General features: G+C 39.3%; 1 protein-coding gene across 6 annotated transcripts in view; it reads right to left on the bottom strand.

Moving 5' to 3' along the window:
• HTR4 (5-hydroxytryptamine receptor 4) overlaps window positions 1-20,536 on the bottom strand; it is a 310,244-nt gene that overhangs the window by 49,658 nt on the left and 240,050 nt on the right. For 3 of the 6 annotated variants that reach the window (XM_082454244.1, XM_082454241.1, XM_082454240.1), the window contains 3 exons: window positions 12,019-12,172; window positions 11,047-11,088; window positions 7,831-8,399 (listed from right to left, as the gene is read on the bottom strand). In XM_082454244.1, coding sequence (XP_082310370.1) covers window positions 7,831-8,399; window positions 11,047-11,088; window positions 12,019-12,172 — 765 coding nt within the window. The remainder of the gene's footprint in view (window positions 1-7,830; window positions 8,400-11,046; window positions 11,089-12,018; window positions 12,173-20,536) is intronic. The other 3 variants (XM_082454243.1, XM_082454245.1, XM_082454242.1) reach the window with 1 other exon arrangement.

The following is a 20,536-nucleotide window of genomic DNA, read 5'->3' as shown; positions in this document are numbered from 1 at the left end:
TAAATCAAACCTAAATTATCTCCTCATCCATGGGTAATCTTCCAATCTACTATGTGAAAACCTTTATTTAAATGGGGAATTCTGATGGGGTGAAACTAAAAGTTGGCAAGTATCTACACAGTGGAAAAACAAAACAAACAAAAAACTATTCCAGCTAAGGAATTAACAAAAAAAAATTTTTAAATGGTGAAAATTTATTTGAGTATACACTGTCCATGTGAACAATAGGGTCCAGATAGGGTCTGATAAGGGCATCCATTCATTCATTCAGCAAACATATTAACTGAGCAATGTGCTACACCCTGGGGGAACTTTTGGGAATAAAATGGATGTTATCTGCCCTCAGGGACTGACAGTCTGACTGGGAGATAGATAATAAAGAAGTAAACAAGACATGAATACAATTATAAATTCTGATAACAAGAGGCAATAATGACCTGAAAGAATTTTTTTTCCTTCTACTGTTTTTTGGGGGAACCTCATTCTCTTTGCCTCTTTCTTACTTTCACTTTTTCCCTATCTTCATATTTTTCTTTATTGATTCCACATATAAATCTGAATATACTAATCTTATGCATGGAAATGTCAAAGACTTAATATAGCCTATCCACTAGAATCAGTTTATTTATTATTAAGCTCTGGTGGATAACAGGAGTTAATAAGTATGAGGGAAAATATACATTGTTTCCTTCGAGAGAGAAGGTTCAAATTGCTTTAGAGCTGTTTTGTCCATTGGAACTTTTTACGATAAATGAAATAGTCTACATTTGTACTGTCTAATCCAGTAGCCACTTACAATATGTAACCACTGAGCTCTTGGAATGTGGCTAGTGGTTACCCAATTGGACAGGGCAGGTCTAGAGACCTCCAGGTCAATGGAAAACCTTTTCATCAGGGGATTGAGGGTGGAGGATGGAGGATGACAGCCAAGAGCCAAGTTAGATAGGTAAGAAGTTCTTTGGGAAGTGCTTGAAGGAATGTTCAGCCTTCTTAGGAATCAGGTGAGTGACCTAAGTTTGAGCAAGATCTAAACTTGGAGAACCAGGGAAGACACTGAAGCCTGGCATGAGCAGAGAAACCCAACCACAAAGCTAAAGTTTGCATGTAAACTCTGCTTGTGCTACCTAACTTATAAATAGTCTGCTCTTACAACATACTTATCTCTCCCATGAGGACAGAGCTTTGCAGTTAGGAAAGCAATTGCACATCTATTATCTTGTTTGATTTTCACAGTGAGGTAGTGAGATAGGCAGGATAGGAATTATTTACCCAAGAAGCCAAAACTGGAATCCTCAGTGGATTTCACGTAGAGAAAAATCTCTGTCTAAAGTTACTGTCAGCATCCCGAGTCCCTACTCGGCCATGGATCGTCAGAGCTAATCAGCATAGAGACAGCTAAATAGAAGAGAAACTAGGCCAGGGGAGAAGGAACAGAAGCATTCCTTCATTCCCTTGTCAAGTCTCATGATGTTCCAGGTACTTTACTAGGCTCAGAGGATACAGCAGTGAACAAGACTGGCAAAATCCTTGGCATTTATCCAATGAACAAAGAACTCCAGAATCAAATCCCTATTTAACCCCAAATCAAATCAATATGGCTTATTCCTATCAACCTGTCACCCACGTGACTCTGTGTGGTCACAGTCTATATGTTCACACTATGCCTCCCAAGTGGGGAATATCACTTGGCTTGAAGAATGACTGAGCTGAGGCCAGGCTTCCAAAGGAATATTCTCCCAAATTTTACTGGTTAACATCAGATAAAATTATCATGTTTCTTCCTTCTGTCATTTGGATTTTGTACACACAATGTTGAACAGCAGAGATGACAAGGCATCCTTGTCTTATTCCTGACTTGAGTAGGAAAGCAGCCAATGTTTTCTCATTAGGATATTTCTTCCTTTCTCTGCTGTTATGTTTGATGTGAGTTTCCTAGAGTGGCAAAAGTAACTTCTATGAGACTAAGAGAGACGTTGGCAGATGAGGAAAACATAGTTATAGAATCAGGTTAAAGATGTGACAAGGAGAGAGACGCTGGCTCCAAATTCACTAAGAATCAGTTCATACACAGGATGAACCTGTTAGAATCCATTGTCCACATGCTGGCATTATGCCTCTTTCTTATATATGTGTGCATACAAATTAAAATAGCCCCTAGAAACATTTTTATGACAATAATTCATGTTTGGAAGCTATTTTTTAAAAAGACTATGTACCCGGGACTTCCCTGGTGGCACAGTGGTTAAGAATCCGCCTGCCAATGCAGGGGACATGGGTTCGAGCCCTGGTCCAGGAAGATCCCACATGCCGTGGAGCAACTAAGCCCATGTGCCGCAACTACTGAGCCTGCGCTCTAGAGCCCACGAGCCACAACTACTGAGCCTGCGTGCCACAACTACTGAAGCCCACACGCCTAAAGCCCACGCTCTGCAACAAGAGAAGCCACCGCAATGACAAGCCTGTGCACTGCAATGAAGAATGGCCCTGGCTCGCCGCAACTGGAGAAAGCCCGCGCATAGCAACAAACACCCAACGCAGCCAAAAATTAATTAATTAATTAATTAATTTTAAAAAAAGAAGAAAAGACTATGTAACGTACATATCTATAGGACAAACTATTTCATCAGCCAACCAAATGGTATCTTCACTTCTATTTTGATTGTGGGCTGGATATTCCCAAAGAAGACAATTATCCAACAGAAAACAACCGAACACAACTGCAGACATCTCTGCTACTGTGTATAATTAGTACAATCTGAGTGATCAAAGTCCTCTAAAAATGTCTTGCAAAAGCATATTTTATTTCACTGGCTACCTAACTGCTTGCTTAATAATAAAATGTCATGTAAGTCAAAGGGCTATGAGGACAGGACCAAGTATGGGAAACTTACTATTCTAAACCACTGAGGCCAGACTAGCTTGTTTTTAATTCAACCTGGAAAAGTACAATTCCTTTCTCTCAAAAAGATTTTAAGAGAAAAAAGTTCATAGTCTCATAGTGCTGCCATGAACTGGCTTTCCTCAATGTGAGTCTTGGGTTGTAGACTAAGTCCTCTATACTTTTTAGAGCCTCAGGGAAGATTAAAAAAAAAAAAACCAGATAATTTTCAATTTTGAGCATGTGAATCCTTCATAAAGCTGAAGATAATCATGAAGATATTTCATCAGCAAAAATGTACTGATCATTTGATTATATACTATTTTGCAGATACTGTGTGAGGGGCTAATTGGTACATGGAGAAAAGAAAGCCATAATTTCTACCCTCAAGGAATAATTGGCCTTATAGCAGTCAAATAAGGAACTCTATAATCAAAAGCAGCACAAATGCCATGAAAAAGAGTACTGTAAACAGGCCACTGCCATTCAGAAGAAGTAGAAAAGAACAAATGATCCAATTGAAAAAATGTGAAAAGGGTGATTTCTATAGTACAGTTTAGTCTCTATCCTGAGGTGAGCTAGTATTAAATTGATTATTTCTTTGAATAGTCAACGTGTACCCAGGGACAGGAGTCAATCTGAGATTACTAAGAATAGGGCCATCTGATCTAACCTTAGTTCCTTTATAGAAAAGAGATTGAAAAATGCCTGGATTTGAACAAGTTACTAATCTTCACGGTTTGCAGTCAAGATAGAGAAATATAAGCAGGATGGTAGAGTTGACGGATTGAAAAATATTTCACCAAATTTATCCAAATAGTCAAGATAAACATGAGAAGTGGTAACCCTATTCCTAACTCTAAGTGGGCTGGACCAGACTGAACTCTGGAATCAGAAAGACCTACATCTGAATTCCAGCTTCATCATTTACTACTTGTGTGAGTTTGGGCCAGTTACTTACTCTCTCTAAACCTTGGTTTTCTCATCTTTAAAATGACGATAATTATAATACCAAATTCTTTGAGTGTTGTAAAAATTAAATGCAATAATACATTCAGAATTCTTAAATACAGTAACTGGCACAGTCTTTTCTGGAATTATGTTAGGAATCATAATCATTATTAATATGGAAGGAGGTCTCTGGTGGCCTGCCCAGTACTTTGTCAATAGATGCCTTGGATGAGGAAATTGAAGGCACACTTATCAAGTTCCAAATTTTATATATGCAGCTATAAACTTGTTCAGGCATCATCTTACATTTCTGTGATTTATATTTTGCTCCTATGGTTGAATTTTACATTTATTTCAATTTAACTCTATATTTCCAATACTGGCTGATTGGTTCTCCTTTCTAAAATCTTTAAGTCTGCCTTCTAACATGTTAGTTTCCTATCAGAACTACAAAAAAGTGCCTGGATTTAGTAACATGGTAGATGATAGCTCTACTTATGGAGATAGGGAAGACTCAGGAAATTTGCGGTTGGGGTACGAGATATAGACGGATTCTGTTTTGGATGCATGAAATTTGATATTCCAAAGAAGTACATAACTGAGGTTGTCAAGGAAGCAAATTGGATCTTGTGGTCTGGAGTTTAGAGGGCAGCTATGACCTGGAGATATTAATTAAAGAGAGAGCTGACAGCATGACAATTGTATTTAAAGCTATGGATGGTTAAATCACACCAAGTGAGAATGTAGTTTGAGGAGAGTATCAGGAACCAAGCCCTGAAGAACTCCAACATTGAGAGGCCAGATAGAGAAGGAAGAACCTGTTAAGGATTCTAAGAAAGAATTGCTAGTGAGTTAGGAGGAAAACCAGACAAGTATGGTGTTTAGGAAAATTAATGTGGAAAATTTTTCAAGAAGGAAGTGAGCCAACGGTAAGAGGTCAAATAAGAATAGTTTTTTCAAAATTTGAAACTTCTGTAAGACAAAAGTTAACCAAAGTTCAAAACCAAGCAGAAGATGGGAGGATGTATTTGAAAATTATATAACAAAGGATTAATATTTGGACTATAATAAAGAACATCCAGAAATTAATCAGAAAAATAGAACAAAGTTGTCAGATAAAGTACCAAACATATGAAGGTGCAGTCAATAACTAATTTAAAAGAGGTTCAATCTATCAAATCATCTGGGAAATGCAAATTAAACGAAAGAGCATATTTTAAATTAGTATATTAATAAAAGATGCACAGTATCCAGTGTTGGTGAGGGGAAGGAGTAGCAGATACTCTCACACCCTGCTGATGAAAATGCAAAGCACTATGGTGCTCTGGGAGGTCAATTTCATGGTAAGCATAACATTTTTAAATGCACATACATGTCAATAGTGCGATTTCACTTTTGGTAGTTATCTGAGAGAAATAATGGCATATGCACAAAGAAATGTGTTCCAGGGCATTAAAAATAGTACAGTTTGTAACAGCAAAAGATTGGAGACACCTACATATCTGCTAATGGGAAATAATTAAATAAAATTTAATATGTATTTTTAGTACAGAAGATTATGGAACAGTTAAATAGAATGAGTTAGATTTATATGTTCTGAGGTGGGATGATCTCTAAAATACATTGTTAATGGATAAAAAGCAAGGTGCAGAAAAGTACACACAGAACGGCTCTATTTATGTAAAATGAAGGGAGAAAAATCTATGAATTTGTATGTTTTTATGAATGTTTGTAAATGCACTGAAAAGATTTCCAGACTAGTGGTAATTCTTGTCTCTGAGGCTAGGGGTAGGATTAGCAGGATAAAAGCTGATTTTACTTTTTATTGTTTTGGTTTTATATTTCATGAACTCATGTGAATTTGTTGATGTCCTACTTGCGGGACTTTTAAGAAAAACACACATTTTCCTTAGATTGTGTTAAGTTAAAACAGTTGATCTGGAGAATTAATTTTATGGTTTGTTAATTTACCCATGAAGCAACATATTGGGTTATTTGTTATGTAGCAGGAAATAAAACAGGCAGGATTCCTGTCCTTGCAAGGCTTACACTCTAGTGGATTCAAGTTTCAAATACTTTTCTCTTCTATGTATAGGCCACCCCCACTCTTATAAGATTCCTCACCCCCACAGAAAAACACCTCAGACCAACTTTCTTTACTTCTCATGACCTCAGGAAGAAATAAGTGTAAGGAATAAAGTATGAAGAATATACACATAAGCCATCTCTAAACTGCCATCTCTGCTTAACAATCATGCTGCAGATTTCCAAAAGCAGCAGGGATAAAATAATATAGTATTAGTAAAATAGGTTTCTTGGGATGCCCTAGAAACCCTAAATTCTTTCTATGACTGTTTCTACGGGAAAAGGCACCAGTTCTAAACAACTGACTTAGTAAATGCACTGCTGGAGCATACTCTGTAAGTAGTCAGCAGCCTGTACTCAGGCAACTGCTAAGCTTAAATAGCTAAAAACTCGCTGGCACCCGCACAGAAGTTCTTGTACACACACTTTACTGTTGGATCCTTTCTATGACACTGACGAAGGCACAATAATTAAGAAAGAATGACAGCCTATAGGAGTATCCTTTGAGGCCTTTCCACCAGCTGGAATCTCAACATCATACTAGGCTTTAGCTACAAGTCTGCCCACACTGGTAGCAGAAAATTGAATTCATGCTTCTGAGCAGTCTCTGAGGCAGAGCACTGATATTTCATAGCAATTCCTATTTTTTTCTTCTTTTCTTACACATGCAGATGAAAAGTCCCCAGTTTTCAGCTGCCAGAAGAGCTAAATATTGTCATCATCAGAGAAATTAAATGCTTGTCTCAAAGAAGGAACTGCTCTTTGGAAATTCCTGTGCATCTCAGGGCAAAGGAAAAAACTGTCATTGACAATTCATCTTTGCTACAGGATGAATGTATTTATCACACATAGCTTTCCACAGCTGAGAACAACTCTAAGCCAGGGTAGCAAGAAAATTCTCAGTTTGGAAAGAGGCATCATGCCTAGTCACTGAACTTCAAAGTTACTCCCACCTCCGTCAACCTATGTGACCTTGTGTAAACCACCTGACCTTTCCACACTCTTTCATATTCCATTTCCTTCCTCATGCTGTTCTCTCTGTCTGGAATGCCTTCCTTGACATCTCCTCCAAGTCTCAAATTCTTATAAAATGCTGTTCTGTGACGTTTTCCCTGATTCCCTTAACCAAATCAGCTTCTTTCCTACTCATATCCCCACTCTACATTGTCCATACTTCCAATATATCATACATCACATAGCATTACTATTGCATATTTATCATTCTATTTATTTTAGTTTATCATGTTATTTTACGGCCATCTTAGGGTATCAGGTTATATGCTACTATTCACATTAGTAGTATTATGAGCACTTACTATGTTTCAGGCCCTATATGAATACATTATCCCTGTCATAAAAGCCTTATAAGATGGGTATCATTATTATTACCATTTTTTACAGTTGAAGAAAATAAAAATCAAAAGGGATTATACAAATGATTAGCAGTGGCACTGAGAGTCAAAATAAAGACTATTTTACCATGCTTTTAATCACTACCCTAAAATACTACCTATAAGTAGGAGTAGATAATATTTACTAAGTTCTTACTATGTGTCAGACTCTGTACTATGTGCTCTACATATATTAGCTAATTTGACCCTCAAAAAAGTCCGTGATGTAGAAATCGTGATTATGATTTTCATTTTTTTTAATGAATTTAAGGTTCAGAATGGTTTAATGACTTGCCCCAAATCAAAGAACTATGGAGGTTGGATTTGAATGTAGGTCATTCACCCCCAGTGCCTGAGCCCTTACCCACTACTCTATTCCATTAACAGATGGCAGAATTTTTTTTTTAACCTTTGAAAGTACTGCACAAGTTTTCAAGAATAATCTATCTGGAAACAGAAAACTGGAAAGTTACCTCTTCTGAGTCCTGCAAATGAGCAAAATCTAATAAGCCCTGAAGCACTCACCTTAGCACATGTGTGGATCCATTAATGGTTGTGGTTGAACAGGGGACAGTCTGGCCCAGAATGGAAGGTCTTCGGTAGCGTTCATCGTCACAGCAGAGGATGATGAGGAAGGCACGTCTAAAAGACTTATTCAAGAAGGCGTAGAGAAAGGGGTTCAACCCAGAATTGATGTAGCCAAGCCAGAGGAAAGCGGTCCACACCTGCCCAGGGACAGTGTAGTCTACGAATGGATCCACAATATTGGTGACAAAGAATGGAGCCCAGCAGAGGCAGAAGCAACCCATGATGATGCACAGGGTCTTGGCTGCTTTGGTCTCTGTCCTCATGCGATGAGTGCTATGTTGGTCTGCTGGCTGGGGCCTGCCCTCTGAGGGGGCTCCTGCCCGTTGTAACATCTGGATCTGGTGGGCATGCTCCTTAGCTGTGACATAGATGCGATAATAGGCCAGCACCATGAGGAGAAACGGGATGTAGAAGGCCACCACAGAGCAGGTGATGGCATAGGGCTTGTTGACCATGAAGATGCAGTACGTAGAGTTAGAGTTCTTGTTGAACTTCCTTTTTTCTATCTGAGAGAGGGAGAGAGGAAATGAGGAAGGAAGGGAGAAAGGGAAGGAAAAAGTGAACAGGAAGAAGCAGGAGGGGAATGAGAAAAATTGTAAGAAAAGGAAAAGGATAAAAAAGAAGAGAAAAGGAGGGTTTGGAAAATAGAAAGAAGGGGAGAAGAATAGTGAAGGAAAGGGAGGGATGAATAAAAGAAAAAGATGAAGGGAAAGGAAATAAAAAAGAAGGTTTATCAGCAAAGCTTTTCTTTTTCTTCTAATAAGCCTATAGCACATAGAACCATGATGGCAGAAAAGGAATATACTTTTGGCTGCTTTGGGTATTCTTATATCTCAGTATTTCCCATATAAAATTTAGAATCAGCTTATCAACTTCCATAAAAATCTTTTAGAATTTTGATTGGAGTTAGAATAGAATGACTGAGGAAAAATAACATTTTTTCAATGTTAAGTCTTCCAATTCAAAAACATGATAATTCTTTCCCTTTACCTAAGTCTTTTAGAATTTCAGTAATATTTTACATTTTTGTGTAAATGTCTTACACATCTTTTGTTAGATTAATCCTAAGTATTTCTATTTTTATTCTATTGCAAATAGTACTACATTAAAATTCTTATTCCTAATTGTCTGTTGCTAATACACAGAATGCAGTGAAAATTTTTTGTATATTGGCTATGTATCCAGGAACTTTGTTAAATTAGTAACTAATATTTCATCTTTAGATTCTTCTGAATTTTTTCCATGAATACTCATGTGATCTGCAAATAATGACAATTTCACTTCTTCCTTTCCAGTCTTAATACCATTTTCCTTGCATATTGAACTTGATAAGACCAACAGTACAATACTGAATAAAAGGGGTAATAGTGGACACCATTGTTACAGTCCCAGTTTCAGGAGAGGAGCTTTCAATATTTTACTATTAAGTATGGCACTTGCTGTAAGTTTTTTGTCAATGTGCTCTATTTGAGAAAGTTCCCTTCTAGTCTTAGTTTGATGAACTTATATATACTACCAAATGTAAAATAGATAGCTAGTGGGAAGCAGCCGCATAGCACAGGGAGATCAGCTCAGTGCTTTGTGACCACCTAGAGGGGTGGGATAGGGAGGGTGGGAGGGAGACGCAAGAGGGAGGAGATATGGGAAAATATGTATATGTGTAGCTGATTCACTTTGGTATAAAGCAGAAACTAACACACCATTGTAAAGCAATTATACTCCAATAAAGATGTTAAAAAAAAAAGAATAAATAAAATTTCTGTGTATACTTACACATTCATCATCATGAAAAAAATTATGATTGCATATTGAATTTTGTCAATGCATTTTTGGCAGTAATGAGATGATCATGTGGGTTTTCCCTTCTTTCTTTTATTCATACAGTGAATTACACTGATTGTGTTAAATTCCTGGCATAAACCTCATTTGTATTGGATACTGTGACATACTAGATCCCTCTTAAGAATTGAAAGACTTTTTTTTCCACCTATAAACTCTGCCTGCTGACAGCTCTTAGTTACCAGCCTTCTCTAGAAATAGTCCTTGGCTGAAGAGAGCTGTGTAACCCAATGACTCTTCCCTTCCTGAGGTCAGCATGCATGCAGTGTGAATATACACATGAATAGAGATATGTATCATGTATATTTTGATACATAACACACTATTTCATTCATTGTGTACACATTTAATATCCTGTCCTATAGTATTGATATATTGTAAGGTTATAGTATATCCTCCTATTGAATTGACATTTTTAATCATTACAAAATCTCTTTTTATCTAAGTATTACTTGCCTTAAGTCACAGGAATCTAACTCTATATTTCACCTAGGAACAAAGATTCATGATTCGCTAATTCAGTATTTGCAGCAACTTTATAGACCCTAATTACCATGAATAACAAGGATCAACTGTACATGTGTTATGAACATCTGGGTTATGCTAGTTTCTCTCTAGGCAGGTTCAATGTGCAAATGAGTAAAAAAGATATGAAATGCAATTATAATACCATGGAGCAAATACTAGGCATGTTAATAGTAAGCAGATGCCCCATTCAGTTACATGAAGTAAACAGGGGATGCTTCTATCTCACTCTCACAAATGAACAAAATTCCCTAGGTCATTCCCCTTGAAAATTCTACAGCAGAAGGTAAGAGTGCTGTACCCTTGTTACAAATTTTGATGCACAGAAGCTTATGCTTCCAAAGGCTTCTCCATTAGGGATTAAGTTTAGCACAAACATAAGAACATAGACTCTGGAGTCCAGTAAGCCTGGGCTTAGATATAGTCACCACCACTCCCTACCAATGTGACTTAACCTCTCTGACCCTCAGTTTCCTGAGGACAATGACAGGATTTACGTATACCATTATTGTGAGGCCTGAGAGAGATAATAATGATTAAATTAACATGGGGCTAGGCACACAGTAAGTGTTCGACATTTGTTGGCCATTATAATTATTATTCTACTGGTTATTGGACATTTGAATTTCATTTCCCCCAAGAATGATAAAAATGAAAGTTTGAAAGAAGAGGGAAAGGATTTAAGAAAATATCCATACAGTCTCCCTTGTACGGATCCCCTTTCACTTCTCCACTCCTCTGTGCCCAGCATTTCTTTCAGAAGCCCAAGGAACTCTCGTTCTGACATACCACATGCAAATCCTGGCCCAGCCTTGGTTTGGATATCCTTTCCTGGACAAAGAATAAGGCAAGATTAGGGGCTAGGAATGGGATGGAGAGAGGAAGGGGCAGCTCCTACTCTGACTGGTCCTCTTGGGCCAGAGCTCACTCTCAATCTCTCCTCCCCATTCCCCTCCCTACCACAACACGGTCCTGGGATCCATTTTAAAGTGACTGCCTGACAACTTCCTCAGGGAATATATATACCTGCTAATGGATCCAGACCATAGCTTTCGATCTTCATTACAAGTTTGATACTAAAAACATAGTATGTCAGAGCTGGAAACTCTTCATGAGCATCTAGACAGGGCTTGGCAGACGCCTTGCACCTGTGCCATGTGCTGTTCTCCTGCACCACTGGAAGACACTGTTCCCACTGAGGACCCATAAATTTTCTCATCACAGCCCTTTAGGAAGTGGGTCAGGGATGGAGCTGAGCTCAGGGTCCAGTTCTCTCGACTCCTGGCCCATACGTTCTCCAGAAGCCCCCACCTCCATGACAGGCTTTCTGTGGGTCACTGTAAGCCTCATAGGGTCTCAGCATGAAATGAGATGAAGGCCTCTTGGGGCACATCACTTCCCTCAGGCTCTGGAGTATGTCTGCTAAGCTCTGAACACCTGTTTTGCTATTCAATAGCTGTGCGACACTGGGCATGTTACTTCACTTTTTTGACCCTGAGTTTTCTCATCTGTGAAATGGGGGAAAAGTATTGTAATTTTCCCAAAGGGATGCTGTCAGGATTATATGTACTTAGTGTACTTTCTGGCATACGGTAAGCTTTTGAAAATGTTAGCCTGCTTTTTTTGTTGTTATTGTTGTTACTCAGACCGCTATCAGGATCTTTCTTAGAATATCCACCTAACCTGACATTGTTTATTTAGAATCCCAAGCAAACAAAGTTAGTCAGACAGTAAACCAGTGGGGTCTGCACGAGTACTTACCAAATCAATTATGCCAACGTTATTCCAGCCTTGCATTATAGGGAGAAAAGAGATAAACATGGGGATGACCCAGCAGCCTCCCAGCATTAATGCGATGCGCAGAGGGGTCATCTTGTTCCTATAGACCAAAGGCTGGCAGCAGATGGCATAATACCTGGAGAGGGGATGGGGGGGTGCCAAGGGAAAGGATGGATGAGAGGGAGAAGGAGGGAGCATAATTGATGAGAGAGAAGAGGGGAGAAGGATGGAGAAGGGCAATAAGAAGAGGAGATATTGGGAAAGAGGAAAATTAGAGGGGGAGGTAGAGAATAAAAATAAGGAAGGAAGAGAAAATAATGGGGGCAAATGGGGTGAGTGGGTAGTAGAGGAAGGGAAGGAGAAGGAGAGAGAAGTGGGAAAAGAACAGAGGAAAGAAAAAAGCAATGGTACAATAAGATATCATATTGGTCAAAGAGTTTCTGCTATTATAAATATAAACTTTAGATCATACATATGAGAACCAGGCATTGGTCCCATATCCCTCTTCCTCTCCCAATATCTGAGAAGCTCAACATATACCTGAGGGTCTGCTCAGTCTCAGGCACGGATCCAACACTACCCTCATGCCTGGGCATTTTAAGAGCTTCTGTCCACCTCTCTGGGCCTCAGTGACTAGACATATGCAGTCCTCTTTGATAACAACTTGAGGTGACCCAGGGTTGGCCCTATATCTGAGCTCTAAGAACAGTATCTCAAACTTGTCCCCATCCTCTTGATCACCTACCTATATTGAGGTGATGCTCTAAGTCAGTGTTCTTTTTTTTTTTTAAAGCTATTTTAATTATTTATTTATTTATTTATTTATGGCTGTGTTGGGTCTTTGTTTCTGTGTGAGGGCTTTCTCTAGTTGCGGCAAGCGGGGGCCACTCTTCATCGCGGTGCGCAGGCCTCTCACTATTGTGGCCTCTCTTGTTGCGGAGCACAGGCTCCAGACGCGCAGGCTCAGTAATTGTGGCTCACGGGCCTAGTTGCTCCGCGGCATGTGGGATCCTCCCAGACCAGGGCTCGAACCCGTGTCCCCTGCACTGGCAGGCAGATTCTCAACCACTGCGCCACCAGGGAAGCCCTAAGTCAGTGTTCTTTAAATTGTGGTCCAAAGATTCTGCCCTTCTCCCCTGCATCAGACTAACCTGAGGAGACCTACTTAAAATGCAGATTCCAAGGATCTCCTGAATTAGAGCCTGTTAGGGAGGAATCTGGAGTTTGCATTTTGACAAGTGGAAGTCATTACTGCTGTTTGCTAGGTATGTCCAGTTCCCCCTTTTGGGCACATGCACTTCCTGACCTCCTTGTGGTTGAGTGGGGCCGAGTGACTTGGCCTATGAGTCATGAACAGAATTGACATGTGTTACTTCTGGGTTGAACCATTTAACTGTTTCTCTGATGCCAAGAATGTCAAGTTCCAAATATTTCCTGCTCCATCATTTCCTACCTACTGGTAGAGACCATCTCATCCCCATTTATCAGGGTCTGATCCTTCTCATGGGACTCTCTGCTCACGCCTTCCTGAGCCCAGATTCTGCCTACAGTACTAACCTTCTTTGTATCTCCAGAGAGAGGTGCAACTTGCCAAATTCAATGATCTGGTCTCTAACTCCCAGACTGCTCTTTGTATGTTGTTCCAGTCATGGAGATCACTACTTCCATGCCCAGGAAGTTCACTGAACTGGCAACAGGCAAAATACCATGGTAGTTCTATCAGCCATTTGTCTTTGGAAGAGCCAAAGAAAAAATGCAAAGAGACAGCCTGGAGACTAAGCCTATTCTTTAAGATTTTACACCATTTAATGATGAGCCACCCCCTTATACCCCTCATTTTATGCAGTTCGCTTTGTTGACTTTTACCACCTCTTCCTTTCTTTTCTTAATTCAAAGCATAACTAATAGAACAATGGCTATATTCTTTGAAAAGGTGGTGGTAGGATGAGTTGGGAGAGAGGGTGCAATGAGAAGGAGAGCCTAGTGTTAAAGCATGAGAAGAGAGTGCCTCAGGCGCTGCAAGGGGATTATATCCTTCCCTACAGGGCATCAAAGAGTAGCTAACCACATTGTACCAGGGAGCTCCCTGTGGCCAGCAAGACAGGGTATCCTGATCTGGACCAGAGTATAGAACAACAGACCAAATAATGGAAGAGGGAATTACTCAGGAACTAACTTTCTCTATCTATAAAACTGACATGGTAGCCAAATCTAACTAAAGGTAACTCAGTAATGGAAAGAACCATGATTAGCTGGAATTCTCTCCACACTCATCGCTTATATAAGAAAGGCAAATTATATCACAGTGGCAAGTTTTTCTGAATGGCTGTATTAACAATCATCAGAGGTTTACTAACATAGAGTTGATGAATTTGGAGTACATAAAAATATACTTTTTTTTCAAATTTTGCTCCCTTCCTTATTTCCTGCTAGAGGGCCTAGATTAGATATTGGTTTTGTACATTTACCATTTTTCCTCCTTTTTCTTGGTAATAGCATCCCAAATCCTTTGGGAATTCTCTTCTCTGTTGCTGTCATGTAGTTGGGAAAATAAATGATGGGACTGACTTTTCCAGCCAGGGGGTGACCCAATCAGACTTTTTCCTGGGACTCTGAATGTCATGCAGAGTGATGCAAAAATGGGAAAGTCAGAGACGGTTCCTCTATTCCCACAGCAGCTAACTGGTGGGGCTGAGAGTAGCTCCTGCTCCTTGGATCTCCGGGCAGTCATGCTTTTGCCCCTTTGGGTCCTCATTCTTTAGCTCTTCCTTCAATTAAATAAGTCACCTCATATTTTCCCACAAAATTCCCTTTTTGCTTAAGTTGATCTTATGTGTTGAAGTGTGTCCCCTCTCCCAAAAGATATGCTGAAATCCAAACCCTCAGTGCCTTGGAATACGGCCTTATTTGGAAATAGGATCTTTAGAGAGGTAATAAAATTAAAATGAGGCCATTAGGGTGGGCCTTAATCCAACATGACTGAAATCCTTTCAAAAAGGGAAAGTTAGACACAGACAGATATGCTCAGTGAGAAGATGGCAATGTGAAGACAGAGGATTGAAATGATGCTTCTACAAGCCAAAGAACACCAAAGATTGCCAGCAAAACAACTGAAGCTAGGAAGAGACAAGGAAGAATCTTTTCCCTACAGGTTCAGAGGGAGCAGGGCCCTGCTAACACCTTGATTTCAGACTTCTAGCCTCCAGAACTGTAAGACAATAAATATCCTGTTGTTCCAGACCACACAGTTTATGGTACTTTGTTATGACAGCCCTAGCAAAAGCTAACAAAGTTGGCTAAAGGCAGTCTCTGTTACTTGCAACCAAAGTACCTTGCCTCAATAAAAATGGTTTTGAATGCCAGATATGTCCTTCACAGATGCTTTGTTCTAAGTAAGAATACCTTTGTTTTTATTCAATATACCTCCAGATCATAGCTCAAATTATAGCATCCCCTCATCTACCAACCCAAGGAAGGCAATCAAGGGATAAGTGAAAAATACTGGGTTGGCCAAAAAGTTCCTTTGGGTTTTTCCGTAAGATGTTACGGAAAAACCCGAAGGAACTTTTTGGCTAACCCAATAGATGTCCCCCCTACCTTTGCTGTATAATTTATAATTTTTGAGGTTTGGAACAGATGTCAAGATACTGGGTAAAGATAAGACTTTAGGAATTTGGGTTGGATCTCCATTGTCATATAAATCTAAAAATTCAAAAAGACAAAGCCAAATTAAACACCTTGCAGGACAAAAGGTATGTTTGAGGAAGCAAGATGTTCTTCTGACTTCCATAAGTGGATATGGATGTTTAGAGGATTATGTTGGGAAGACAATAGAATTTACAGAAGAGGACTTTGAATACATGGTTATATTGGTGCTCATAACGTTTTTATGAAAGCCTTTCTTTCTAAGTCTAACTTGGCCAGGGTGACAGTCTGATTCCCATGGCATGATGAATATCCTGTCGACAATAAGATCTCCCCAAGTTCTGCTGTCCAAATGTTCTATGCTTTAATTTGCACTACCCTAGGCTATTAGGAGCTGCTGCTACAGAGAAATAAATAATGGTGACGGGTTTCCTTTGGAAATTCAACTTCAAGGGGGATCCTGTGGATGTAGTACACATGCTACCAATCCCTTATGCATTTACATACACAGTCTGTGCCCTGGACAATGAGTGCTTGCAATAAAGTTGCTTGGACAGCTCATTTCCCAAGGGGCTAAGGTGGGACACAGCCATGGTTTCTTGCACAGAGAGCTGCAGAAAGTTACTCTTGCATGATGTGAGGTGGCTGGGCAAGCCTGGGAAAAATCCTTCATTCCCTACTTTAAAAATTAGCAATAAGTAAAGGGAAAAAAGAATTTCATTTTCTTCAAATTATACTGATTGAATTGTGAATAATAGTAAGGATGAATAAGAAAAATACCAAATTGTGTCTATGTATGTGTTTTACTTAAATCTTCTCCTCTACATCTTCAATCTGGTGCTATATATTACAGTAAAAATAATATGATTTTTAAATGGCACGGAGTAGAGAATATAAGGTTTTTATCTGGAGCTCAAATTAGAGCACTCGATTTTATGGGCCCAAGATTCTTACCAAGGCCTTGGCATCCTTGAGACAGCTGCCATAAATAAGCCACCTCATATTCTTCTAATTTCTTTCCTCATATCTTTCCAATCTTTGCTTTCTAGCAAAGGATCTGAAAAATAAACATCCTCTTGAAGGCTGCATTCAAGAGTGTAAATTAAGTATGTGAAAACAAACATCACTCAATAAAATGATTAATAAAAATTCAGTTCTAGTGTTAACTGACCCTTAAAATTCTAACTTTTGTCTACAGATCAAGGACCAGATAGAAATCAGAAAACTTGATCTTTACCTATCATGGTTGCTTTTTAATACTTATATTTGGATTATATTATCAGTGCTAATAACAAATATATTTGTCCTATTATGAACTGCCTCCCAAACACATGTACAACACAAATAGACAGAAGTAGCTAGTTAAATTTGCAAGTTATTTGGAGTTTAGGCAAAGCACACTGGCTGAGTTAATAATAAGAGTTACTTTTCATTTACTTACCAAGAGGTCTCCCTGTATTATCTCATTTGGTCCTCACAACTACTTTTGAAATAGGAACTATAAATGCACCCCTTTCACAGATGAGGAAACAGAAACACAGAAGTGTTGAGATTTGTCCAAGGTTCCACTGGTGGTAAGAACCAAGCTGGGATCTGGCCCAGGCAGCCTGACACAAGGGTCAGGAGGTTAATTTCACTACTATCACTTCACTCTGCCACCTTCCCAAAATCCCCAAGGGATTATTCTAACTCTTTACAAGCCACTTTGGAAACATAAAAACAATGAATCTCAAAACTTGAAGGATCCTCAAAATCCTGAAATCCCCAAGTTCCCTCTAAAATGAGGTATATCCAAGCCTGCATGAATGCACTAAGGACTGGGGATTCACCAAGTCCTACGACAGTACACTCTAAACTCAAGGCTCTCCTGAGGTTAAAAAGGTCTCCTCCAAAATTGATCTTCTGTAACTTCCAGTTTTACCCTCTGTCTCAATTTAAAATTTCTATCTCTAATTCTTCTGCACAGTAGTCCTACAGATATCTGAAGAGAGCTTCTACATTCCTCTTAAGTTTTATTTTCTGCAGGTAAAAATTGTATTCAGTTTTTGAATACAACCCAGTTGTATTCAACCAGGGTTGATTCTGCATGCCAAAGGATACTTGGTAATGTATGGAGACATATTCTGTTGCCATAATTGGAAAGGGTGATGCTACTGGCAACCAGGGGGTAGAGATCAGGGATGCTGCCACATGTCTTACAAGACACAAGACAGCCCCCTACAACAAAGAATCATCTGGTCTACAAGGACAGTAGTGCCACATTTGAGAAACTTTGGTTTAGAGGAGGTGATTTTCACCAACAGCAGGGGCTCTGTGTCCTCTGTATGTTATAGTGTGCCATTCCCTCTTAAGAGTGGGAGCCACAAGGAGAGCATAATACTCTGGTGTATCCTATACAGACCAGAGAAGACAAGAACATCACCTTCTACCCTGCCCGCCATAACTTAATACAACCTGTGGGACACCCAGCAGTACAAGACACCTGCACCTTCTCAGAGCTATGATCTAGGACAGGAGGTAAGAAAAGTCTACCCCTAACTGATTTATAAGTTCCAGAGATGTTTGCCTGTTCACAATTGTATCCTCAATGCCTAGTACAGTGCTAGATATAGAGTTATGCTCACAAAAGGGCTGAATAAATAGTAAACCCTTAATAACTACCAATTAAAATAAATTACATTAAAATGTGGAACCAGGTTTTTGGGATGTGAAAGTAGAGGGATGGGGAAAGGCTGTCTCCAATAAGTGTCTTTTAAGTTGGATTTTAGAGACTGGGCAAGGACAGTGGAGGAGAAAGTATAATCTAGTTGCTATAAAGAGCATGGACAAAGACCCGGAGACAGAAATTGTATATATATAAATATATATCCATCTATAAATATACATGCATGTATCCACATACCCATATAAATATAACAGAGTACAAGTTAGCTGGATGGTAGAGTGTTTATATGGAAGTAGAAGAAGTAAGCCTAGAAAGCTGGCTGAAGGGAAGATTTCAGAGCAATGGTTCTCCAACATAGTGTGCTTCAGAATCACCTAGAGAGCTTGTTGAAACACCGATTGCAGGTAGATCTTGAATGGGGCCCAAGAATTTGCATTTCTGATACGTTCTCAAGTGATGTTGCTGCTGGTGGTTTGGGGATCACACTTTGAGAACTACTGTCTTAGAGGTTTTTGAGTGCTATACTCAGAGGAATCACCAGAAGTTTTTTTGAACTGGAAAATGTCCATCACAATCAACACTGCTCTACCAAAGGAGCTGAATTACAACAAACTCAAGAGACAGAGTGGTTGGTCCACAGGCTAGGTGGATAGTATTCATCAGAAAAAACAATTCTGTCTTATCTCAGGACTAATCTATTAGGTCTGTTCTCTAGACTTCCATTGGACAATTGGCATTCTTTTTTAACTAGAAAACTTTTACACAGTGGTTAAGTAAATGTTCAAGTGACAAGTGAGGTTCCAGATGGTCAGGATTAACTAAAATGTAGCAAGGATATTTACAAAGTAATATCTTATGCAAAACATTTCTAAGTATTGCTCACAAAACTCCATTAAAACCGGCTTTGGTAGACCAGTCATCAGCTTCCCCAACCACAGCCATGTGTAAATGTGTGATCAAATTGCTTTTAAATGTCTCTGGGGACACAATTTACTTTGACAACTCTTAGAAGGCAGTCATGTATTTTAAGTTCCATGCTAATCTCTTCCCCACTCCTCCTGCAATTAAGGAAAATTCTGCCTCCTCACTTCCTGTCCTCCCAACCACAGTGAAGGCAAAGTAGCAAACAGAACAACCTGGAACCCTACACTCTCAGAATCAGAGGAGATTTTAGCAGTCACCTTACATTTTTGCATCTGGGTACCAACTCTGTGGTCTTAGGATCAGTTACTTAACCTCTCCAAGATTCAGTTTCCTCATCTATAAAGTGGAGATCATTATGTCCAGCTCATTGATTGGCTGTGGGAATTGATGAAATAATACGTTTAAAACTTAGGAAGTTCCTGGCACATAAAGCTTAATAAATAGCAGTTACTATTTTTATTCTCAGCCCCTCTGATATTATATGTATACATATACTTATTTCATGCATGTTATTGTAAACAAAGTTAAATACATTTTGGAACCAGGGACTCTAAATTATTTAACAAATAAAATAGAAGCCACTGGGTTCAACATCTCTCTTAGTAGTTGATTCTAAGAAACAAAAGGTAAATGAGTTGGTCCCTAAGGTGAATGGAAATGATGAGACCATACTGGCTACAATCAATGGGGTTGATTAGATGCAGTATCCTCTCATAGACTTAATCCAGGCCCAGCTCTTCTAACTGAGATGGCTGAAGACAGCATCTTGGGTGATCACTGAGCTCAAATTTCCAATCAAGATCAGCTAAAGACCCCTCCCTCCCCCCCAGCCTGACTGAGCCAGAGCCCCCTAATCAGCTGCTACTTTAACCCCATCCTGTCTGGGTGGGTAACAGATGCCGTCAGGTGACCTAGATGCAGAGGCAGGGCCAAATCCAAAGCTGAACCCCAGGAGCTGTGCGAACAAAGAAGAGAAAGGGAAATTTCTCCCAGAAGGCTCAGGAGCAGCGGATTAAATCTCCACAATCAACATGATGTACGCTGCATCTCTAGAATAACTGAATAGACAACAAATCATCCCAAAATTGAGTCGGTGCACTTTGGGAGCAACTGTAGACTTGGGGTTTGCTTTCTGCATCTAATTTCTTTCTGATTTTATGTTTATCTTAGTTTAGTATTTAGAGCTTATTATCATTGGTAGATTTGTTTACTGATTTGGTTGCTCTCTTCCTTTATATATATATTTTTTTCTTTTTTTTTTCCTTT

This window comes from Balaenoptera physalus (genome assembly GCF_965194825.1).
Source record: "Balaenoptera physalus genome assembly, chromosome: 3".
NCBI lineage: Eukaryota > Metazoa > Chordata > Mammalia > Artiodactyla > Balaenopteridae > Balaenoptera > Balaenoptera physalus.
The sequence above is the reverse complement of the archived record's forward strand: the minus strand, read 5'-3'. Positions and strand labels throughout refer to the sequence as shown.